Consider the following 26,592-nt stretch of genomic DNA (forward strand, 5'->3'; position numbering starts at 1 on the left):
ATTTATGATCAATTCGATACTTTTTACCATGTCCAAAAGTACATCAAAATAAAACCAAATGTAAAAGTCGAATAGTAAAGTTTCAAAAATGTTAAGTGTAAAGCTCAATTGCAAATTATATTTCACCAACCAATCATGCAATATTTGAGATTTAAAATATTATAAAATCATGCTCAAATATATCTCGGTATAAATAGATATTAAATTCAATAATATAAATTATATCTCATTATTTCTATTCACATTTTAACATTTTAATCCAATAATAAAGTATTCAGGACATACTTTCGCGCACTCATCACTGTGCCTTGAAGTTGATTGTATAAATCATCAATCCTTGGTAGAGGATATTTTTTCTTTATGGTCACTTTGTTAAGTTCCCTATAATCAAAGCACATTCTAAGGGTGCCATGCTTCTTCTTGACAAACAACACGGGCGCTCCCCTAGGTGAAGAACTATGCTGGATAAACCCCTTGTCTACTAGTTCTTGCAACTGAGTCTTTAATCTTTCAACTCGGTTGGCGCCATCCTGCAGGGAGCCTTATACACCGGAGCTGCTGCCGGTTCTAGATCAATTATGAACTCGATGTCTCGAATAGGAGGTAATTGGGGAAGGTCGTTTGCAAAGACGTACGGAAACTCTTCAAAGACAAGAATCCCCACTACATACTTCCCCTCCACTGGTTTAGACACCACTTGAACCAAGTAGGCATCTACCTCATGTGCTAAATCTTTCTTCGCCTAGATTGCCGATATGACTGTGGGTCTCGACTTCAACTTTCTACCAGTGAATTCCATATAATCTTCTCTAGGTAGATGAAAACTAACCACCCAGCTCTGACAATTTATACTCGCAAAATGTCGAAATAGCCAATCCATTTCCCAATATGATGTCAAGTCCGAGCATTTTAAATACTATTAAATCGGCAACAAGTATCCTTTCCCCAAAATCTAACAGGCAACCTAGGGCGACTTTCAAACATAATACCCTCTTTCTGGTTGATAACGCTATGGCCTTGGGTTGCTGTAAGGGTTCCATGATTAAGTTACACAAACATGCAAAGTAGCAAACATAAAGGATTGAGTTGCCCCCGAATCAAACAAGGTGCATGCATAAAATTTATACAAGCGAACTCTCCCTGGAGAGATAAACTACTCCAATGCAATTCAAGAATTTAAAACACACCACACAACAATTCAAACAAATCTGATCGAGCTCATACTTGTGATGACCCCCGCATCCTGAGTCTCTGGGGTCTCATCATCAATCTCACCATGTGTCAGAGCACACACCCTTGCCTGCACTGTCTGCCTCTGATTCGGCCTTCCTCTGTGCTATCCTATTTGACCTCCTTGCACATCATTAGGGCACTCTCGAGCATAGTGGCCTGTCTGACCACACTAGAAACACTGAGTCCCACCCTGGCGATAGTCACCTTTATAAGATCTGTTGCATCTACCACATACTGGGCCTCGGCCCCCCATATGCACACCAACAGGTGCCTACGATCTCGCCACTGTCATTGACACAAATTTGTGGGGTGACCTAGAACTGCTTCCCTCTCCTGCAAAGTTCCACCTCTTCTAGCTTGGTGGAGAGCCTACCACACCACCATACTCTTACTCAGCTATAGAGGCCACCTCAACCAATCTCTAAAAATTCTGAATTTGCAGACAAGCAGGTGCGACCTGCTTGCGGATCTCTTGATGCAAGCCCTCTTGAAATCACTAGGCTTGCATCTTGTCAGTGGCAATGAGATGAGTAACAAATCTATTGAGTTCCATGAATTTTCGAGCATACTGCTCCACCGTCATGTCTCCTTGTACAAGGCTGTTGAACTCTCTAGCCTTCTAATGCCTCACAATGCTAGGGAAGAAGCGATCATCAAACTTCAGCTTAAATCGTTGTTAGGTCACCACTGCAAGAGTTCTCACTTAGTCTCCCACCAGGCAGTAACCTCCGCTTGCAGCATGTAGCTTACATAAAGCATCTTCTAGGACTCGGTGCACCCGCAAATCTCGAGTGTACTCTCCAGATCTTGATCCATCTCCCAGCTTTGAGCAGGTCTTTTTCACCCATAAGTCTAGGGGTTTTATGGGCCAAGAAATGCTCATAGGAGCACCCTCACTACTCCCAAATTTGGGGCTAGAAGTTCTATTGGAGAAATGCAATTCAATGCCCTAGCCATTGCGTAATGTCCATTACCTCATGGTAGTTCATCCTCGGGAGCTTGACCATAGGTGTCGTCATGCGGGAACCTAGGTCACACCATCTTTGCTTGCCAAAATGCAACCCATCATTCCAACTCATTGCTCCACTCCTATAACTTAAACAAGCGTCTTTGTAGATTTGGTAGAAGTTGCGACACTAGGGGGTGGTCACTCGAGTCAGACACCCCATCTACATGTGCAAGTGTGTGCAAACATGCAATATGTGTACAATTTAAATACACGCTACGAGAAAATTTAAAGACAATCTCAACGTAAATACCAAAAAGTTTAAAGTTTACAACCCAAAGGAAAAATCCTCCATAAATTTATTACAGTAATCCAACTAATCAAAAGAAAAATAGAAGCAAATCTCTCAAACACAACTAAAAATATCCCAAGTCAACACTCCTCTGGTGGAGTTGGTCCATTGTGTGCAATCCTATCCTCGATATCAAAATCTACGCTTCCATAAAACGGAACCACAAGTAGAAACGCTACAATGAGATTTCGCAATCTTAACAAGAAAGGCCACAAATCACAACCAAGAATTTCAACACAAGACATATAGCAAACAAGGGCAACAATAGTGCAAAAAGACCAAAATATCCCATCTTTATAATTTTACACAAAAACGACATCAATTAAACCACTCACACCAAAAATCACATTTCTATTTAGACAACATTCGTTTAATTATGGTGTGCACCATGATCTCCTCTAGGAATCATCCTTACACCCTGGCTCCCTTCGTCACACCATGGGTAATGACTATGCGTGTGACTACGTAAGGAGAGATTTCAAGCTCCGTGCTCGGCATGTACATAACCAGACATATTCTAACCCCTGCCAATAGAAGGCCACAGAGTCGTACCAAGAACATTACCATTTTTGTCGAGCCTATTGTCACCTGACAATAGTCTAAGGGACATCACTCAATTTTATACACTCCCGATTGACCAGAGGAGCTCCTCAAAGATAATATCCATCTCGGCTTGGGGTCTTGACACGCATGCACCCACAAAATAATCCCTTAATCCATTTTTACACTAGAATGTAGTTTTATAGCACAACCAAAACAGAGCATAATATTAATCTCAGATCAAACAATTGACAATTATAAAATGCAAATACACGACAGATAGATATTGGATGGCATGGTATATTACAAACAACATCATACAACTCATCACACAAATAGCACAGTGTCACAAATCCAACAATTACACAATTTCTAACTACACACGATTCCCAACGCTCCATTCGGCCCTCTTCCAACAAATCCATTACCAACTATGATAATTATAACCCAACACTTCACAGGGCGCTCCACCACTTAGCCAATCACAACCAGATTGCATTAAAACACAATTTCTAGCGTTAGTAATCCAAGAGCCAGTCTAGGGTTTTACCTATAATGCGGAAGGGTAATTTTGGATGATTAAGTGTGCCAAGTTAAAGTATCCCTCCCAGATTGAGAGAAATATGTGAGTGTGCACTTGCACAGGTTGCTGCGTAGATGGGGAAAAAGGTTAGTCAAAATTGTACGTAGCCTAAAAATAATATACAAGACAAGTGGCAAATGAGCTTACTGTTGTGGCGTCTAGGGGGTAGAAAGTGGTGGCTGTGCATGGGACAGTGGCATATTTGGACAGATTGAAGGGGGTCTATGACTAGGAAATATTAACAAGTGGCAGATTTGACATGACAAAGGGTGGAGGAAGGGATTCTAGTTGTGGAGGGTGGCAGAGCACAACAAGATAGTGGCCAAAAGTGGGCCTAGCTCATGGGTTGATTTTTATGATGTATTAAAAGTGCTATGATTCAAAATATTTTTATGATTTTTTATGATTAACTTGATCATCCGAAATTAATTATGATAAGTCAAATAATTTTCATATGGACATCCATCAAAGAACCAGAAGATTCTTTTACTATAAAGTCGTCCCACCATGAGAAGGAGAAAAATTGCCTGAAGCACCAATACAATTAAGATGAAACAATTCGATGTTATCTTGATTATCATATAAATATATGTGAATTAGAAGTTCAAATAATCATTCATTATAAATTGATGGATGCAAAAGATAAAAATGTCTCATATTCTAGCTGCTAATATCATAGGGAGGATTGAAGCCCCAGTAGGAAAATTAAGAAATTTAGTAGTAAAATGAAGATAAGACACGCCTGAAAGCATGTGAGACCTATTGATACAAATGATAAAACATCACGGGAGAGAAAAACACAAAGAAAAGAAATCAGTGCTTTTGAAGATGTTGTATCTACAAAACAAACAATAAGAGCTATAAGATCCATCCAAACTTTATGTACAAAATTCTCCCAGAATAAAATCTCCTGAAGAGGAAAATGTACCTAAAATAACGAAATCTCGATACATTATATAAATATAGGAGAATCGTTTGATAGAAATAAAAATTTTTGTCGACAATATATTTTCATTTGATGTCACCAGAAGTGAAAATGAAAAATAAATAAAGAAGCTGTCGAAAATTACCGACGTAAAAATATGGGCTAAAATAGAAAGAAATAATTCTTGCAGAATTGATATCACTAGTTAAATGTGATATATATGGACTTGTAGTCCAAACACTTTAGGGGCGATGCTTGTCAAATACTAGTGAGTATTTGTACAAGAAAAATAAAAATGTGACATATAAATCACGATTCGATTTCTCGCAGAAACTATATATTAATATGCCTTTGAAGTGGATGAAATTACATTGAGATTTTTATTAGCTTGATAGTTACAGAGAGTTTGGGTATACATGATTAATTACATATTTATATGGATTGTTAGATATGAATGCATGAAGCATATAGTCCCAAAGTATTTATTCTATCAAGTTTTAAAAAAATCCTTATATGATCTAAAGTAATCCAAACGTATGTGGAACAAACTGTTTGGGAATAATCCAGTTTTCTAAATATTTTCAGTATTTGGATTAGCTTTCATTGCATTATATGTAGATGATTTAAATGTCATTGACACTCCAGAATAGCTTATGAAAACTGCACATATTTGAAATCTAAAAGAGAAACCCTTTCAGCTTTGAGGGAGAGATGAATGAAATTATTAATCTTGAAATATCATTTATTAAATGCAACTAGTATTTCTGATTCATCTTACAATTTTATAAGAAATTGTTCATGATTAAAAGATAAATAGAAGGGAGCATACAAAATATCTACTAGAAGATAGAAACAGAATGTGAATATTTGTGAAATATTATTTTATTATCTCAAAACAAAATTATAAAAATTTGAGGCTCTTTACCTCATTCTTTAAACCATCTTGCTCTTCATAGATTTGTATGTCATCCCTGTCTAAAGGAGTAGGCAATTGGAAAGAAGAGTCAAGCAAGGATTTTAAATTCTTATTCTTTTGTTTTATGCTCCTACCTTCTTGTTGGACTTATGAAGAATTCATTGGAAGATAGAAATTTTCTCATTGAGTTTGTCAACCTCATGAGCTCTGGATTGTAATCGCTGAGAAAATGTGACAATGGCTGATGAGTATCAAGTATCGAGACTCACAAGCTCTTAGATAGCATCATCATCTATCTTTTTAGTCAAATCATTTTTGTGTTGCATTATAGCACCTATGGCAGATACAGAAATAACTGGTGACTGAGGTAAATAATACCTCATATATTGATCATAAGAAGATTGATAATAATTGCAAAAGAAATTGCAGAGTAAGAATGCAGGCTTATTACAAAAAAGTGAACAAGATGGGATGCGAGTAAAGATGAGTTGAATACTTCTTTTATAGAGAAAATCATGAAAGTAAGACAAAATTACATATCTTGATATAGCATATGCTTAACACAGATATCCGGCAGCTATTTACTAGGCCAGCGAAATTAAATGCAGCTTGCCCCTACTATCTAAGACATTGGACTTCTTTAGATATCCCTGGTGAAATTAAATGCAGCTTGTCCTTACTCTCTAAGACATTCAAATTCATCAGATATCCATTGCTGTTGATCCTGTATTTGAGCCCCCTCTCTTTCCAGATCCTCTATCTGTTGCTAAAGATCACGAGCATATCATTTTATAAACTATTTTAGCTCCTTATTCTCCTACTTCAGCTTCTTGTTCTTACGGCTTTTTATAGAGAGCTTTTGATGCAACTCAGATATTTGATTATTGAGTTGGTTAACCTTATTCACTCTCACTAATAACCTCCGAGATATGGTTGTAATAGAGGTATCATATTGAGCACTGAGAAATCTAGATTCTACAATAACATCATAATTAATCCTTCTAGAAAAATGCATTTATACTCCTATAATAAAATTAACATCATCAGGAGAGTAAATGGGAGGGTGAGGCATGAATGGTTCCTGATTCAAATATGAAACATTGACGGAAGGAAACTGTCTAGCCATTATATTGTTATGGATAAACAAAGGCAATATCAAGAAACAATGTGAAGATTTATTCTCTCGTGAATATCCTTCTCTTGTGAGTTTCTGATGAGAAAGTATGATCCTGTAAATAAAAATCTAGAGATTTTCAAAAATCTTCATAATGTCTCTGTTGACACAACGCCTCCAATAGACAAATTTGAATATCTCTGCAAGAGCCAAGAGAGCTAGCCTCATAGCTGTGCAGCACATTTGAATCTCTCTACAAGAGACAAGAGAGCTAGTTTCATAGCCTTGCAGCACTTGTTTGGCCTAAACAGCTTTAGAAAAACATGAATAGTTCGCCAAAACTATGTTATACACAGGAACTCTAAAAGAGCACAACTCCAAAAGAGTAATAAATTTAATGTTAAAACGATCTTGAATTAATATGGCAAATTTGTTCACTAAAACATTATCAACTACATCATTTAAAGAGTTGGTACACAATATTGAGATGTATCAATGAAATGACCTTTCATTATAAAGACATTAAAGCACTACATACATTTGAGGGGGAGAAAATAATCAGACGGATTGTACTCTTTTCCCTTCATTAAGGTTGTATCCCGGTTTTCCTTGGCAAAGTTTTAATAAGGCAATCCTAAAGCATTCAAAGACATATTAGTAAGATTTTCTTTAGTAAGATTTTATCGACATATTCTTTGTGTATGATCATCCAAGGGGGAGTGTTGTAAATACATGCATTTGGTGGATGACCATGTTGTAAATATTATTGATTGGTTATTGTGCATGTGAGAGTTTGTTGTGCTTGTGACTTGGTTGTTGTGCATGTGATGGTTTGTTGTGCATGTGACTTGGTGGGTACAATAAACCACCATGGAGTTGCCTATAAAAGGATGTCTTGAGGATCATTTGTAAAACACATGAAAGAGAAGAGTAATGAATGATACTAAGCTCTTGAAGAGCCAAGTATATTGCAATCTCTCAATCTTCATACTTTTCTTTTGCACTCAAGTTTTCAATCATTGCTACTTCTCTTTAGTTTTATAACAGTTTGTCTTTTATTCTTTTTGTTTATTGTTTATTCCTATTTTTAGGCTTTTGCAAAATACTTGCAAGATAAAAAATACAAATGTGGATAAGGGGATGTCGGTGATGTAATCATCATTGGAAAGAGTGGTTGTAGCTAAGTTAGTATGATTACAAAGTAAGAAGGAAAAACTTTTCTATAATTACTTCCATTTTGTTCTTTTATTAAAAACTTTCCAACAATACTGATTAATGATTGATTTGTTTTTCCGTTTTGTGTCACATGTTCAACAGGAATAGCATTAACGAGCTTTAGATCAAATTGGAAAAAAAATAACAAAAAAAAAACAAATGTTTAGAGTTCTTTTGAAGCTAATCTAGTATTATATTTCACTTACGTTTTTCTATGTGAATCGGATCGATGTTGCTAATGGAACTTACTTTTCTCTCTCCCAGCCACTTTTCTCATAGCCAAGACTCAAAATGATGGCAATTCTGGAAGGACAGATGGAATTCAATTTGGGCACCCTGCATATATATCTCACCTATAGGCATTGTTTTGACACAAAGATTTAATTTAGGATCACTAGCAAGTAAAAGGGATGAAATAAATCTAAATGAACTAACGAAATATCAAAATTTAAGTGACTAGGCTTAGAGAAAGCTGGCCTATGGTAAGCACAATCTTAAAGAAATTCACTAATCAAAAGATGGAGTACAAGAAAATGGAACAATTAATAATTAAATACTCAAAGTTCTAACCCAAACCACACAAGTCAAAACATCATTAAAGAGAATATTCAATTTGCAATCCCTTACTCTATATGTATCTTTTTCTCTGATCAATTTGATTTTTGCTCTTTAGATGTATGCTATTGTCCACCAGCCTAGCTAGAACTTAATTTCAACAAGTCTAGGCAACATGCTTACATCTTTAACTGAATTATGACTAGGCATTAATCAATAAATGCATATGAGTTTCTTGATCTTGTTGTAGAAAATGTAGCCAACTTAGTCCACATGCAAGAAATTTCAAACCTGTGATGGGGAGTTTTGATTATTGTATTGATCTGTAAACAGCTTTACCAAACTAATTTACATTTTTGGCATGGATCAAAGATAGCGATTTGAAATTATAATAATAATCAAAGCTCTCCCCCATCATAGGTTTGAAATCATTTCATGTCTGCTGACCGGTGCAAAACTGCAAGTGCACAGTATCGTAGTTTTATAATAAAGTGATAAGAAGAGAATCGTCCTCAGGGATTGGTACTTTACTTTTGCCAAATACCAAAATTATACTAATCTCGATTTTATCTAGAGAAATCACTAAGATTTTTGTAGTTGCAATTTAAACTAAAATCGACTCAAAGAGAAACACGCAAAGGAAATAAAACTGACGTTCGAAGATCAAATTAATGGAAAAGAAAACTTCTAGGAAATCGATTTCACCTAATTCTTTACTATGCTTTACTCATCCAACTAATTTAATTTAATTCTTTTTGTCTATTAGCAAATCTCTAATTCATCCAAAAGCCTCTTTCGATAGTCAATTGGAAATTATTCTTGTTTATCAATTCGCACAAGAATATGCAAATTAAATAATCAAGAAAGCAATAAGACCAATGATTTAATTACTATATAGGTTCATACAAGTCTTTCGATCTCTATACTTACCTATGCTGAAATATTCAAGATCTACCCTATGATTCCCTCTTTCGATAGCAAATCACAAGATTAAATATCATCTAATCAATGGCCAGTTAATTAGAAGCAATAAACTCAGAATAAATCAGATAAACAAAGAGAGAATTGCCTTAAATTAGCATAGACAATCAAGCATAGTTCGGAACTAGGTTACATCGTTTTCCTAGAATAAATAAAATTTAGCTCATGCTAGAAAGGGAATTCAACATAAACGAATTTACCATAATTGTTCTGAGAATATTGGAAGAAAATAAACGCTGAAAAATACTCCTCGCAGCCGCAACTCGTCTTCAAAAACGCAAGGAAATGTTTTAATGCTTTTCTCCCGTCTGTGCTCGTGTATGATTCCAACATACGTGCAATATATGGAATTCCCTCTCCAAAACAGATGATTTGAATCCTTCTAGCTGTGTTTTTCTGTCCCAAAAGTGTTCTCCAGTCAAAAGGTACGGCCATATGGTGAAAAATCCCTTTTATATGCTCTGACGGCGGAAAACCCTAGATCTGGAAAAATATGGTATTCACTCGAGCGAGGTGTCGAACGAGTATCGAGCGTTCGACTCTGCCTGAATTCGCTCGAGCAGCTTGTCGAGCGCACATCGAGCGTTCAACTCTGCCTGACTTCGCTCAAGCGGAGGCTTTTGCCTCCGCTCGAGCGATCTTTGTTTTCCCGCAACCCGCTCGAGCTCACTGTCGAGCGGCAGTCGAGCGTTTGAATCTGCCTGAATTCGCTCGAGCGGCCAAAAGCCTCCGCTCGAGCGATCTTGTAAATCTGCAATACGAAATTTTGCAAGTCATCACCTGCTAACTTACTTGGCTACATTTTCTACTACAGTATGAAAGAATTCATATGAGGCATTTAATCACTGCGTTGTCTTTCGACCGAAGAGGCAATCATGTTGCCTAGACTTGTGGAAAATAATGTGAAATAGAGAGGGTTTTGGAGAATCATATGAGTATATATTTCTGTGTGTTGAAAACTATACAAAGTAGGCCTATAATAAATATGGCCAAAGTAAATACGATAAAGAAGGAAAGATTCCAACCTAGCACAATTACGAGAAACTAAGAATTTTATCACAATATTCTAAGAATATTAGGTATAATCTAAGATACATATATATACACAAAAATCCCCCCTCAAACTCTTGGTGGTGAAGTCAACTAGAGTTTGGAAAGAAGATCACCAAACCGACTAGGTGGATGTGATTTTGTAAAAATGCTAGCAAAATTATCTTCAGAGAGGACTGAGTGTAACTGGAGGACACCGTGCTGAAGATAATGGTGGAAGAAGTGATAATCAATCTCAATATATTTAGTATACTCATTGAACACTTCATTGTGCGCAATCTGGATGGCACTACGATGAACAACCTATCTTTCAGAAGCCAGCGTAACCACAAAAGTTCAGATGTCATATCAGCAAGTGCACGATACTTAGCCTCAGTGCTAGAAAGGGTATTAACAGACTATTTCTTGCTACGCCATGAAATCAAAGAACTATCAAGTAAGAAACAATAACGAGTGGTGGAGTGACAATCAGCGGGATCACCAGCCCAATTTGCATCAAAATAGGCCTATAGCTCAAAAGAGGAGTGTGATGAGAAGTGCAGGCCATGAAATAGAGTGCATTGATATAGCGTAAAATTCAAAGAACAGTCATAAAATGGGTAGATCGAGGCACACTCATAAATTGACTGACCAGATGAACAACATATGAAATGTCAAACTTGGTGACAGTAAGATAAATGAGACTTCCCACTAATTGTCAAGAAAGTGTTGCCTCTTAAAGTGGGGAACTGTTAGTGGCTAGGAGTTTAGTATTACACTCAAGAGGACAAGTGGCTACCTTGCTATCTATCAACCAAGCTTTAGAAAGTAAATCAAAGGCATATTTGGCTTGAGTGAGATAATAACCATCCTGACTAGAAGTAATTTCAAGGTTGAGGAAGTACTTAAGGTGTCCCAGATTCTTCATAAGGTGTCCCAGATTCTTCATATCAAGATTCTTGAGTAAGAAAAGTTTGGAGATCTTGAATTCTAGCAATAACATCAATAGTAATAATCATGTCATCCATATAGACAAGAAGAAGCATAGTACCAGCCCCAGTAGTATGAAGAAAGAGTGTGGAATCATATGGGTTAAAAAGAAAGCCTTGTTGAGAGGCTACTGACTGAAATTTATCAAACCAAGCCTGATGTGCTTGCTTGAGCCCATAAAGTGCTTAACGGAGATGAAAAACTTTATGTGGTGAATGCTAATAGCCAGGTGGAGGATGCATGTAAGCTTTTTCAATAAGATCACAATTAAGGAAGGTGTTTTTAACATCCATTTGAAAGATTTCTCAACACCGGACAGTAAAGATCTGACAAATGTAAGTCTAGCAACAGGAGCAAAAGTCTTCTCATAGTCAATGCCATACTCCTACGTAAACCTCTTTGCAATAAGTTGAGCCTTGTAGTGTTCAACTAATCCATCTGCCTAAGTCTTGATTTTATAGATCCACTTGCATCCCACTAGAACTTTACCATGAGGCAAGTCCATCAGATCCCAAGTATGGGCTTTGACAAGAGCATTCAATTCATCAGACATAGCTTGCTGCCAAAGAGGGTCTATACAAGCCTTATAATAATTTTGAGGTTTGTGGAGGTTGGCAGGAATAGAGAAACTGTGATAATCACAAAGATGAGTAGAAGGAACACTTACCCAATTGGAACGACGAGGTTTAGGGAGTGGAGAAGGCTCAGGAATGGATGGTATTGCATGAGGCCCATCAAAAGAATTAACTAGATTGGGAACAACAGTGGAAGAATTGTCTGAGGAGCTCAGAATCTCTACAAAAGAGTCAGGAAATAGAGCAATAGAGGGATCAATGAATATGAGTGAGTCGGTGGAGGAAGAAGGGGAGAACGTGGATAGGCTAGTAATGGTTTATGTTCCCAAAACTCCACATGAGGAGAGACTTGAAGACGTTTGGCAACAGGGTCATAGTAGCGATAACTTTTTGAGTTAAGCCATAACCAAGAAAACAACATAACAGAGAGCGGGGTTCAAGGTTGGTCCATTCATGAGAAGGAAGAGTAACAAAATAGGCACCACCAAAAACTCAAACTAAGGAGTAGTTAGAAACCAAACCATAGAGAAGCTCACAAGGAGATTTGTTGTGAAGTATAGGTGTGGGTACCCAATTGATTGTGTACACAGCTATAAGAGTAGCTTCACCCTAAAACTTTTTAGGTAAAGAAGTAGAAAGTAAAAGAACTCTTACAATATCAAGGATATGACGATGTTTTTGTTCTTCACAACCATTTTGTTGAGAGGTATAGGGACAAGAATGATGTGATAGTGTGCCTTGTTGGTTTAGGAACTCAAGGAGAGATTTATTGTTGTATTCCATGGCATTATCTAAATAAAATATCTTAATAGTATGAGAAAATTGAGTTCGTACCATTTTGTGAAAATTTTGGTAAACATGAATAAGTTCATATCGATGTTGTAACAGGTATAGCTATGTTTAACTAGAATAATCATCAACAAAGATAACAAAATATAGAGATCCCACCTCAGTAGGAATGGGTGCAGGACCCGAAATATCAGAATGAATCAAATCAAAAGGTGCTTATGAACAAGATTCACTTATATTAAAAGATAAATGTGTTTGTTTCCTAAGTTGATAGGAGACACAATCAAAGGACTTAAGCCCTATAGAGCCTAGGTGACCTTGGGAGGCCAAAAGGTGAACACGAGGCAGAGAGGCATGACCCAGACAAGAATGCCATAATTGGGAAGATATAATAGTGGCAACAACGAAGCGAGACAGATGGGATGGAAGCAGCAAAGAAACAAGCTTGAACAGACATCCAATCTTATGGCCAATCCCAATGAGTTGACCTATTAGTGGATCCTGCACATCAACACCAGTATTAGAAAATGTAAGCTTAAGACTTAATTCACAAAGTTGACCAGCTGACAGGAGATTTAAGGACAACTAGGGAACAAGATATGTGTTGTCAATAGATAAGGTAGGGAAAGAAATGGTCCCAATGTGACTAACAGATAAATGAGAACCGTCAGCAGTATATATAAGATGATTGGGTGACAAAGCAGATTTTTGAGAAACAATGGTAGAATCAAAGGTCATGTGATTACAACATGCAGAGTCAAAAAACCAAGGAGATGTACCTGAGAGTAATAGAAGACCAAGATAAGACCTGATGAATTAATGCCTCAATGTCAATAGCAATGAGAGTAGTGGACACTAAAAAAGGCTTAGCAGCAGACTTTGGAGCAGAATGAGTAGTTGGTGCCACTTCAGCAACTTGCAACAAGGGGGCTCGAGATTGAGTTTTGTTCTGCAATTTATGACATTCTGTAACAGAGTGAACAGGGCATTTACAATATTTGCAGAAGAAAGTCTTCAAGGGCTGAGAAGGAAAATGGCCTGAAACTGTGGAAGACTCAAAGGTAGTTGTAGGGATGGCAGCAACAACTGAATCTAGAGCTTGCATCTTCATGGTTGAACGATGATTCTCTTATGAGATTAGTTCAGCAACTGCAACCTCAAGAGAGGTAATAGGTGTGCAATGCAAAAGAGATGTCCGAGTAGATTAAAAATCCTCACGAACTATTATCATAAAATGCATAAATTTGCGATGATCATGAGGTTGCAAACAACTCAATATCCCCAGAACATTTGAGTTGAGGATCTGTAGTAGACAACTATTCCCAAAGATTATTAACTTGAGAATAAAAATAAGCAATAGATTGGCCTGATTCCTGACGCATCTGATAAAGTATAGTCTCAAGCTGAACTGCAATGAAGCATTATGAGTGTAGTTGTATCTTTTAGCAAGAAGATCCCAAGCAGCTTTAGCATTACCAAGCTTGGGAAGCAAGCTACGAATGGATGGAACAGAAGTATTGATAAACCAAGACAAGATTTTGCAGTTAATACTATGCCAATCTTTAAGGCAGCATGCAAAAACATCAAGACTCTCACCATCTTGTTGCTTGGGTGCAATGATATCACCATAAACATAGTGCCACAATTTTCATCCTCTAATAAATACTTCCATATTTTGGTCTCACATATTATAATTAGAGTCATTTAAAATATTATCAATAGGACAAACAATGGCATCAAGGTTGGGGGAGGAGTGAGACACTGCTTTTTTTTTAGTCAACGATCAATAGTCAACAGTCAATGGGTCAACGGGTTAATAGGCCAAATTGGGCTAGGCTGGGCTTGAACCAAAATGGGTTGTATATACATAGAAAGAAAGAAAAATGGAAGTATCTTACTTGAGCTAGGCAAACTGGGCTTGAATTGGGCTGGACCGAGCTTAGGTGGGCTGTTGGAGTGAATCGGGCTTGGGCGAGCTGCAAGAGTGAGGCGCGCGCATGGGTTAGATGCACCGTCTGATGTAGTGGGGCACGGGGGCATGTGCGGCAGCGGAACGTGACACAGTTGATGCATAAATGCAAAGAGAACTATCAGGACTCACTTTATGATCTTATTTGATAAGAATCGAAGTGAAAACAGAACGTAAACACATGATAAACCCATTGCCAAGTGCAAAGGAAGCCAAGTAGTGGTGTGGAAGAAAGAAACACCAAAAGAATAGCTTGCACCACCAGGGGAATCATAATGGTGGCTCTGATGCCATGTTGAGATAGATAGGGTTTTGGAGAATCATATGAGTATATATTTATGTGTTTTTAAAACTATACAAAGTAGGCATATATATAGTTGAATATGACCAAAGTAAATAAGGAAATACAATGAAGAAGGAAAGATTCTAACCTAGCATAATTATAGGAAACTAAGAATATTATCACAATATTCTAAGAATATTAGGTATAATCTAAAATACATATATACACACTTACAAGTTCTACTTGGCTGGTGGAAACATACGCCCTCTAGTCTACTAGCTATGCTTGTGAAAAATAATTCTTACGCAAAAGAGCTAGACCAATTTTGACAAGAGAGCTAGACCAATGTATCCTTTGCGTAAAAATTGGTCTAGCTCTCTTGTCAAAAAAGCATACATCTAAAGATTATAAATCAAGCTGAGAGAAAAGGATACACAAAGTAAGAGATTGCAAATTGAATATTCTCTTTATTGATATTGTGAGGTTGGGGTGTATTGGAACTTTGAGTATTTAGTATTTAATTGTAACCATTCTCTTGTACTTCATATTATGGTTAGTGAGTTTTTTTTTTAGATCATCTCTACTATAAGCCGACTATTTTAAGCCAAACCACTTAAATTTTGGCATTATTTTGGCATTCTCCTTTTTACTTCGTAACGATCCTAATATCTCACAACTACAGGTTCTGCGCTTTGGTTTCAGAGGTATTTCGTGGCAAAAGCCCCATAATTGGTGGAAAAAAGTTATTTCCAACCAAAACCGTTCGTGGGTTGCTTGTCGAAAATAATTTGCCACAAAAGACAACCCTTTGCAATAATTATTGGTTTTTCTTTAGAGCATTCACATTGGCCTGGCTAAAACTCCTAAAAAGCCAAAATAAGGACTTCGTGGTCTTTAAATCTACTGCATTGGTCTGGGTAAAATGGAAGAGTTAAAGCTTTCAACTATAGTAAGTCTATCCCTTTCTTCATACATAGTGAGTTACTGGTCATTGCCAAATCATTATTTTATTGTAAAATCTCATCTCCTCAATCGAATCATTATATTTCCCTCGTGAATCAGTTCTCCCCAAAACCCTTCACTTTCTCTCCCTTTCTCCCTTGCCAAACAAACCCTTCATTTTTTTCTCCCCATTTCTCTCTTCCCTTCTCTTTCTCATCAGTTGTCTCTTTGGCCTGACACTCCCTCTCTCCCCTTCTCTCTCTCTCTCTCTCTTTTTCTTTTTCTTTTTTTTTTTCCATTTTTCTTCTAGTTCTCTTGCTATTTTCATTACCCCAGGGCTGTCAAAGTTGGGAATCTGGTACTAGGAGAAGTAGCAGTCGATTTGCAAGAGAAAATTGATTTAATCGACTAGCCAGGCTCTATTAGGGTTCTATTGTGCTTCACAAAAGGTAATCAACTCCCCTTCTCTTGTTTTTTACTATTTGTAATTTTATTGTTTAATTTTGGCTTTGGCTTGATCTGGTCTGCATCATGTTTGGTTGTGAGTGGGATCTTAAATAATGGGTCCTAAATAATGCTTGATATGGTCTTTTTCTTCTTTTCCAAAAGATGGTCTGCAACCTTTGGTTAAGTGGGCAAGGAGAGTGGGATTATTGATGTCCCCATAAAGATAACCAAAACTCATAGTGGGATTAGAATGTATTTTTCTTTTCTTGACTGAAGTTCTATTCCAATTTCATTAGGATTCTGTGATCACATGCATAGCTTGTATTTTTGGTTACATTGCCAATCTTGTATGGTCTGGTTCTTGGCATTTCTAGTTCTTGGCATTTCTGCATAAGGTTTTGATGTTATGACTTGGGTTTGAACTATTATGGACAGGTTCTTGCATAAGGTTTGAACTGTTATGGACTGGTTCTTGGCATTTTTGCATAAGGTTTTGATATTATTACTTGAGTTTGAACTATTATGGACTAGTTCTTGCATAAGGTTTGGACTGTTATGGACTACTTGTTCTTGGCATTTCTACATAAGGTTTTGATGTTAACTACTAGCTCTAGGGCTTTGTTTGATTTGAGGGACATTCCAAAAGAGTTGACTCTATTGGTTGCCGTGGAATTATTAATGATGGAAATCTCCCCAAATTTGGGAAATTACATAAGAACATTTATTTAAGTTGCTTGTGGCCATGTTGCATCTGCTGTACTGCACTTGCTAATGTGGTGGTGGGTCTTGGGCATCTTCCTTTGAGACTACTTCAATGGTTCGTTTATCAAATCACATAAAGATAAAAGTGAAGTAAATTTAGTACAATGCTAATGCAACTACTTGGTCCATCATTGTTGGGTTTTATTTTATTTTATATGTTGTTAATCCATCTACTTTTAAGCCAATAGTTGATATTGGTATGTTCTTTATAACTTTCATCATTCATTTGCTTTTTCCTTCTATGTTTGGGCGTGCTGAGCTAAATGCATTGTTGTTGAACCTACTATTGAACTTGCTTCTATGTTTGGTACTGAACTTGCTGAAATTATTTGGGTTATGCTACTGAAGTGTAAAACTGCTGCTAAAATGTATTGAAGTGTATTGCTACTGAAATGTACTGCTATTTTCATTTGCTAAAATGTATTGTAGCTTGGCCTTTGTTGGGTGATACTGAATGTTGGTGGATTTTGGGATTCGACTTGGCTGAAATGTATTTTAGAATGTTGTTGAAATTTACTACTATTTTCATTTGCTGAAATGTACTACAACTTAGCTTTTGTTGGGTGATATTGAATGTTGGTGGATTTTGGGATTCGGCTCGACTGAAATGTATTTTGGAATGTTGCTGAAATCTACTGCTATTTTCATTTGCTGAAATGTACTGCATCTTGGTCTTTGTTGGGTGATACTGAATGTTGTTGGGTTTTGGGATGCGGTTTGGCTGAAATGTAGTTTGGAATGTTGTTGAAATGTACTAGTTTTTTCATTTGTTGATTGTAATGCAACTTTAATTATTTTTTAATTAAATTCCTTTAATTATTGTTTTTTAATTAATCCGAATTTTCAAACTAATGTCAATATAAGATATATTAATGTTGGGAAATTATAATTTTCTTTATTAACTAATATATGGAGTATATTTGTAAAATATTAAAAAACTATTATTTAAATATATAATATTATATTATTATTTTGACTTTAGGATAGCTAGTCCAATGTGAAACACTATCTCTATTGATTTGAACTTTAGCTAAAGACTCTAATTTTAGTCAAAATTTAGATTTGACAATGGCAATGCTCTTAGCGTGGCTTAGTCACGGAAAATTTTCTGTATAATATTCGTGGGAAATATCATTTTGATTTCCTTGTGACTTATGAGAAAAGGAGAGTATTTTCAATTTTGTCGATACCGTTGGCGGACCTTTTTCCACTGACATGTATGAAAGAGTATTTTCAATTTTGTCGACTCCGTTGGCGAACCTTTTCCCACCAACATATGTAGTGGCAAAAAACCTTTTGTAGCCATGCGTTGTTGCCCATTTTGCTTAGACTTTTTCTCACAACATCTAGTTCTCGGTGATGTACAATTTCATCGGATTAGAGCTATATTCTTGATGGACTCGAGCCACGACAAATACCCCTTATTGCCATCGGTACTAATGGGCTAATTTATACCTATAGAAAATAAACAACTATTTTCTTCAAATCAAACCATGTAAAAAAAATAAAAAATAAAGTATCATGTTTAAGAAGCTTCTTTGTACAAAATATAATAGTTTAGATCCTTTTCCTACATTTTGGTACCATCATTATTTGGAATTGCGTAGAAAACACTCTTTTACTTCAAGGGCTAGTTGCCGAAAAGCTTGGTTTTTATTTATTTATTTAGTTATATTTTTTGCCCACAGATTTTGTTGCTACAACTCATTGATTTTGACCAAAGATATTGTCATAAGTGCACTCAATCCAACGGTACATCCATTTACGCTTCATTTATTTTCACAACCACATAAAATAAAATAAATAATTTAATTTTTTAAAATCTTGAAATAAAAATAATATTAAAAAATATATTCTAATAAGGTTTTATTCAACATTCAATTTTTATCTTAATTCATCTCATCTCATTACACTTAATGCTTCAAATTTAATACCACATTTGCATAATCCAATCTCATTAAGGCATTATGGGAAAATACAACACATTATTTAGCCCTTGTGTGCATGATAATTCTTTGAATAAAATGACAGCTGGCTAGCTAGCTAGGATGTCCAATGAAATTCCCAATGTACCCCTGTAAAACCACGAAATTGTCTACCAATTTCCTTGAACAAATTAGTTAGATCTTAATTATAAAGATTATGAAATGAATTAAATACTTTAAAATAAATAATCAAACTTGCAAGACACAACGATTGGTTACGAAGGGAAACCCTTTAAAGAACTCTTTAAAGGTAAAACCCTACGGGGCAGCCAAACCCAGGAAAGTCAATCTTATTATTTGAAGAACAATTACAAGTAATAATCAATTACAAAACCTTTGCAATTCGACTCTCTTACTTGCCTAGACAAACAACCCGTTTGTCTTCTACCGCAGTAGCAGCCAGAACCTCTGGCGATCTTCAAATGTTGACCTCCCTTCTGGAACTCCAAAGGCTGAAACACAATCGATGTTGCTTCGCACTCAAAGCACGATCATACTCAAGAAGATATGAAAAATCCCATGAAAATTCTCAAGTGAATTTTCTCTCATAAACACACAGAATATCCTCTGTAAAATTCGTGGCTTGAAGTCCTTAAAGAGATACAAAACCGAGTCCCCTTTAAATAGAAGATCTGAAAAGAGTTCTAGTTGCAGTAGGACTCTGCTGACGGTTAGCAACAGATGCGAAAACGCGTCCCGACGGACTGCTAACATTTCGGGATAACTTCTTCTGATATGGACTGAATTCTGTTCCGATTTCTTCTGGATAAGTGTACTGCTAACAGAACTCGATTTTGACTTCAGGAACTTATCTAAACAACTCCTAATATTTCTAGATAGACTCAACATTGTTTAGACATTTTTACATTCATCCAACAATAATAAATAATATGATAAGATAAGCCTTATCATTCACTCATCTAATCCTAACCAACTTTTTTTGCCTTTACATCCAACACTACAATATCATGACTATAATAGTAATTCTGATGCTAAAAATTTGCACATAAGAATATCAAACTTTAAGATAACTAAAATATTAAGCACATTCATATAACTAAAGCCATTGCAGATCCAAGAATCTACTTTAACACACTAGTCGGAAAGTTAGTGATCAGGTCATGGAAATAAATCGTGCAGAAAAGTGGGAAGTACAGCTGCGTCACATACACCATTATTATATTTGTCATCGAGCATTCAACAAATTTGAAGCATGCATGCCCGAAGGAGGAAAGGAAAAAGATATATTGGTAATTAACAATCCCATATCAAATCCCCACTGATCACTGATCCATTTGTAATTCTTACGAAGATATTAGCAATATTCCCTTCCCCAATTCTTACGCAAAAGGATACAAAGTTTTAGGTGCTCAATTATTTTCCACAAGCATAGCTAATGGACTAGAGGGCGTATGTTTCCACCAGCCTAGCTACAAGTTAATTTTTTTCAACAAGTCTAACTAGGCGACATCATTATTTTCAACTTAATCGTTTGGTTACACAGTTATAAGATGAGATGTTTTGTTGAAAGTTGAATAAAATATTATTATGATATAATTTTTTAATATTAGTTTTGTTTTGAGGTTTGAAAAAGTTGAATTCTTTATTATATTTTGTGCGGAAATTTAAAAAAGTTATAATGATGAGATGAAATAAGAAGAGATGAGATAGTTTAGTTTTATGTAAGACAAGGCAGCATTGATTAAATGCCTCAAATGAATTTCTTCTTCTGGAAGTCAAGTCAGTCAATTGGCATCAAATTTCAAACTTGTGATGGGAAGCTTTGATTCTTATATTGATTTGTAAATAGCTTTTACCAAATTAATTTTCATTTTAGGCATAGATCATTGAAAGATAGTGATGTAAAAAAAATCTTTTAGTCCAACGAATCACGGAACCCATTCCATAAGTTATAACCACCCTGGAATTGCTACAATCGAAATAAAACAATTCCCAAATCATGTCAATTTCTTTTTTCTTTTCTTAAGGAACTACGTGTTTTAAGTCTTTCCTTTCACATAAACAACGATGACTAAAGTACTAGAAAGGCTTTTGAGTTGACCGCAAAGCCGATAGATGATGTTGCATCTACTTGGAGGTTTTCTCAGGTTGACCAGTACTCGATGGTTAGCAGCTTCTATATAGAACCGATCATGATGATCTCTTCAGTGTTCTTGTCATAGTCTAAGCCCGCAAATTAGCAATATTCCCTTCCACAATTAAGCTTCTAAATCTCTCGGATCGTATTAATGGCCACTCAAAGAGCCTCTACATCTACTTCCAAAGATATTCAAAACAGAGAGAGAGCCCTTTTATCTTGTTCAGAAAAAGATGAAAATATCAGAAACTCTTCGTCATCATCTTCCACAACACCTCGATGGAAGCACGATGTTTTCCTTAGTTTCTGTGGCAAAGACACTCGTAAGAGTTTTACGGATCATCTATATGTTGGTTTAAAACGGAAAGGTATTCTCGTCTTTAAGGATGGTGAAACACTCAAGCGAGGAGAATTCATTTCTAAAGAGCTTTTGAAAGCAATTCGAGAATCTATATACACAATCATCATTATTTCACAAAACTATGCATCATCCAAATGGTGCCTCATGGAACTTGCTGCGATCGTTGAATGGGCTGAAAAGACGGAGCTCACAATTTTGCCCATTTTCTATCACGTGAATCCTACTGATGTAAGAAATCTGACAGGGTCTTTTGAAAAAGCTTTCACTGCCCATGAAAACAACCCCAAGGTTGGCATCAAGAAGATACAGAAGTGGAAAAATGCTTTCCGAGAAGTCGGCAATATCGCCGGATGGGATTTACATGACAGGTAACATTCACATTGGCACCTTCCAAACATAAGTTGGAAACTTTGAGAAAATAACTATTATATATGTTAATAATTAATGTTAAAACGTTTATCTTGTCTCGTTTGAGGGCCCAAGTGGCTAAAGAGAAAATTTTGAAGATGAATAGAAGTGTAATTTTGTTTTCTTCAAAACAGTATGGGCTAAAACATATTGACTGTGCCTTTTAATGTCTCGTAAATAAAGAAATTGACTATGCCTTTTAATGTCTCGTAAATAATATTACTTGTCTATCAATTTACAGGTACGAATCAGCGTTGATCCAAGAAATTAGTGGAAATATATCTCGTAAGTTGAATTGTAGAATCTCACGTTATGATTACAAAAAACATGTTGCTATGAACTCCCGTGTAGAAGAAATGTTGAACTTATTGGATATGGAATCGAATGATGTTCGCTTCATAGGAATTCATGGGATGGGTGGTGTTGGTAAGACAACTCTCGCCGAAATAATTTATGATAGAATTTCTTGTCAGTTTGAAGGAAGCAGCTTTATTTCTTGTATTAGAGAAGAATCTAGAGCTCGTGGTTTAGCTTCTTTACAAAAACAACTTCTTTCTATGATCATGCAAGAAGAAATATATATATGGGATCATCACCAGGGAATCAAGGTGATAAGGAGTAGTTTGCATAATAAAAAGGCTTTTATTGTCCTCGATGATGTGGATAGTGAAAAGCAATTAATGGCACTATCAGGGAGTCATGATTGGTTTGGTCCAGGGAGTAGGGTGATTATAACATGCAGAGATAGTCATCTGTTGAAAACACATGAAGTGAATGACATCTATAAGGTTGAGCAGCTTGAAACTACTGAAGCTTTGCAACTCTTTAGTTTGTCAGCCTTCAAGCACACCCATCCAAGGGAGAATTACAAGGATATATCTATGGACTTTGTGAATTATGCTCAAGGCCTTCCTTTAGCTCTAAAATTTTTAGGTTCCTTCTTATTTGGGAGAACAATAGATGCCTGGAAAAGTGCTAGGGATCAACTAGAAGCAATTCCTAATAAAGAAATTATGAATATACTTCAAATAAGTTTTGAGGGGTTGGAGGATTTGCAAAAAGAGTTGTTCTTGGATATGGCATGTTTGTTTCGAGGACACTGGCTAGATAACAAGTTTTTGCAGACATTAGAAAGTTTTGGTTATTATCCTGGCGTCAACATTGACATTCTCATTGACAAATCCCTCGTAAGATTCTCAAATGGAATGTTGTTCATGCATGATTTGCTACAAAAAATGGGCCAGGAAATAGTTCGTCGTGAATGCCTTGTTGAACCTGGACGACGTAGTAGATTGTGTCATCACAAGGATGTCTTTCATGTATTGAAGAATAACACTGTAAGTTGATTAGTGTAGACATTCATATAATTAGGTATATTTTCATCCTAATTCTTAGGTCAAAGATTTTCCCCACACCTGCTAATCCATTGTTCTTGGTTACTAGGGAACTGATGCAATTGAAGGCATAGTCCTGGACTTTTGTCCTGAAACGAAAGATAGATTCAACACCAAAGCATTCTCAAAGATGAGGAAGTTGAGATTTCTTAAAATCCATCATTCTCCAACTATAGAATGGCGTGGAGATCCTTTAGAATTCATGCCAACCTATGAGTTGCGATTCCTAGATTGGTTTGGATATCCTTGGAAATCCTTGCCAAGCAGTTTCCAACCAAAAACTCTTACTGTACTAAGCATGCCTTGTAGCCACATCAAACAACTATGGAAGGGGTTGATGGTAAGTTTTTCACTTATATAAATACGTATTCTTCTTAATAATCCCCTTTCCTTTCCCAAATATGTTAATAAATTCTTATTTTGATCCAATTAACTATTTGCTTATAACAGGTTTTAGATAATTTGAAGTACTTTGATCTAAGTTATTCTAGGAACTTGATTGAAACACCAGATTTGACAGGAGCCCCAAATCTTGAGAAAATATTCCTTTCAGGTTGTAGAAGCTTGTGTAAGGTCCACGCATCCATCGGATTTCTCAAGCGATTAAAAGTATTGAATTTAGATCATTGTGAATGTCTTAGAAGACTTCCAAACAAGTTCTGCTTAGAATCTCTTGAAGTTTTGAGTCTTACAGAATGTTCAAGACTTGAGAAGTTTCCAGATTTTTTGGGAGATATGACATGTCTTGAGAGCTTAGTTTTTAGCGAGCCCACTAAAACTGACTTGCCATCATCATTTATGAGTTTCTGTGGGCTTCGCTATTTACATTTACAAGCTTGCCAAAACATTTCAGTTTTTCCCAGTTTTATCTGTAGTTTGTCATATCTTGAAAGTCTCCGGTTGGATGGTTGGTCAAGACTAGAGAAATTTCCAGATTTGAGTAGGTTGGAGTGCTTGACACATCTTACGGCACTGGGAACAGCTATAACACAAATACCATCTGTCAATCTAATCCCCAAAAGTATCCGTTCCTTCCAACTTGAAGGAAGAAAGTGGATGCCACATAAATCAAGAGATTTGCCCATCTTCATGAATGACTACTCTTTGTCAAAACAAAGCTCAGATCCCACCTATAATATCACATCACTTGTAGATCAGTATCAGATGGATGGCATGTATAAGTTTGACGCAGAGTACATTGATGTTGACAGCGAAGGAGAAAACAAATTACACTTGGCAGGTGGAGGTATTCAGAATTCATTCAATGCCAATGCGGTGAGTAACAACTGCATTTTTTTTCTTTTTTCTTTTTGGAAAATTTGCTGCAATTAACATCTCTTTTTGGGGGTTGTTTTACAGATGATATATGGGTGGTCGTTGGGATCAGGAATCCCAAAGTGGGTCCACAATAAAAGTAATGGCTCCTCTTTAAAGATAGATTTGGATGGTAATATGAAGGGGATGGGGTGTGCTATCTATGTTGTTTGTGATTATCAACAATTTCATTCCCTTGGAGGGAGTTCAATTTCTTCGTTATTCAAGGACTCGTTTTTTTATCCTTCACATATCAAGTTTACATTTTGTTTTGAGACGGATACAGGTTATGTAGAACATTTTTACTACTCCCTTGCAATTCCTTCCCTGGACATCTCTTTCATTAAGCCAATTGGATTATGGTCGTATATACCAGCTCTGAGGTTTTTGGAATCGTCCAGATCGAATAAGTTGGATCAACTAGGCTTCATTAAGATTTTTATTACAGCAAACATGGATAGCTTCCGCTCTCGTACTCCAATAGAAGTGAAAGAATGCGGGGTGCATTTAGTTTGTCCAGATGATGCTAATTCAAAGTTCTATAATAGCATTATTCCACTTGGTTTGGGGTCTTCAAATTTAAATTTCTATCGACGATTTTATTTTACTTTGTACCAGAAACCTCCTGATTTCAGTGATGAGCTCGAAGTGTTCATAAAATCCCAGATTGATTAAGAGAATGCAGTCGATCGACCACCCAAGCGTTTCTTCTTTATAATGTTTCTGGTACGTTATGCTAACTTCGCCCTTCATCTTAAACTTGCTACTTACTGAGTCACATCTCCCTAAAGCATTGTAGTATAGTCATTTATGCTTCTACATGTATAAAATATAATTAATGTTATGTGTATGGAAGTGATCAGGGAACCTTTGGCTGAATATCCCTGGGAGGATACTTGACATGGAAGTCTCGCATGATGAGAAAAGAAGATTAGATTCAGCAGGAGTCCTCCTTTAAAGTTGAGTCCTTTAGAGCATTGGCCTAGCATTGTTTCTTTTGGGAATAGAAGATCTTGACCATTTTGTTTATGAGTTAGGAGTCAGGTCTCATGTAGTGTCGGCTTTCCAATTGGTTTGTTGCCTCATTTAAGCACTGCGACTTATCAATTCAAGGGAGCTCGAGGATATTATTATTACGAAAATATTATTATCATTTAAGCACCATACTTATCAATTCAGGGTCTCTGAATTTGATTGTAACCAATTAATTCTATGGTGAATTTGAAAGTGGCGGCTAAGTACTGAAGTGCTTTTTCTTACGAAAAGTTCTTCTAAAGTTTTCTCTTGGTGACCAAAAATTCGGCCAAATGGAAGTTGATGTGAACTCCAATAGACTTGCTTTGAGACCCAACAACAATACTGAAAAAACAACCCCAATAAAGCCAAACTCAGGTATATGGATGGAGAATCTAGACCCGATGAGAACTCGTTCAAAGAACCTAGATTATATCAAAATCTAGACCCATTGAAGAACCCGTCTCAAGAACCTAAATTACAAAGGAAGAACGCCACAAAGGATTTGATTTACTTTTGATAAGTTCAGAAGTTCAAGAAGAACAAGAGGAGATCACTCAACTCTCAATAACAATTCCATATAGTCTGCCTCTCAAATGAGGTTACAATTGGTTTAAATAGACAATCCCCAAAAACTCTAAGTAAACAATGCCTCGGGTACTGTAGCGTGAACAGTGCCATACGCCGCGCTACAGTAACTTCTGAAACCCTAGTAAGACATAAAATTATAACTTTCCAAATAAACCCTTGGCCAAAATATAAGGCCTTCCCCAAACCCTAGTTCATTAGAAATAAGACGTGTGGGCTGGACATCCCCCAAGCCCAATTATTCTTGATTAATTCATTTGACTAGTAAAATAAGCCCTTTTAAT

The 26,592-nt window shown here is 36.3% G+C and overlaps 2 protein-coding genes across 2 annotated transcripts; both read left to right on the plus strand.

The window, feature by feature from the left end:
- Positions 1 to 21,380: 21,380 nt before the first annotated feature.
- On the plus strand, positions 21,381 to 21,962 carry LOC122290984 (TMV resistance protein N-like). Its single transcript, XM_043098640.1, has one exon. The coding sequence runs from the start codon at positions 21,381 to 21,383 to the stop codon at positions 21,960 to 21,962; it is 582 nt and encodes a 193-aa protein (XP_042954574.1).
- Positions 21,963 to 22,262: 300 nt separating this feature from the next.
- On the plus strand, positions 22,263 to 25,936 carry LOC122292667 (disease resistance protein RPV1-like). Its single transcript, XM_043101129.1, has 4 exons — positions 22,263 to 23,335; positions 23,442 to 24,667; positions 24,752 to 25,432; positions 25,563 to 25,936. The coding sequence occupies exons 1-2, from the start codon at positions 22,334 to 22,336 to the stop codon at positions 23,751 to 23,753; spliced, it is 1,314 nt and encodes a 437-aa protein (XP_042957063.1). The 5' UTR covers positions 22,263 to 22,333; the 3' UTR covers positions 23,754 to 24,667; positions 24,752 to 25,432; positions 25,563 to 25,936.
- The last annotated feature ends 656 nt before the right edge of the window (positions 25,937 to 26,592 follow it).

The sequence above is a fragment of the Carya illinoinensis genome, chromosome 13, assembly GCF_018687715.1.
Source record: "Carya illinoinensis cultivar Pawnee chromosome 13, C.illinoinensisPawnee_v1, whole genome shotgun sequence".
NCBI classification, from domain to species: domain Eukaryota; kingdom Viridiplantae; phylum Streptophyta; class Magnoliopsida; order Fagales; family Juglandaceae; genus Carya; species Carya illinoinensis.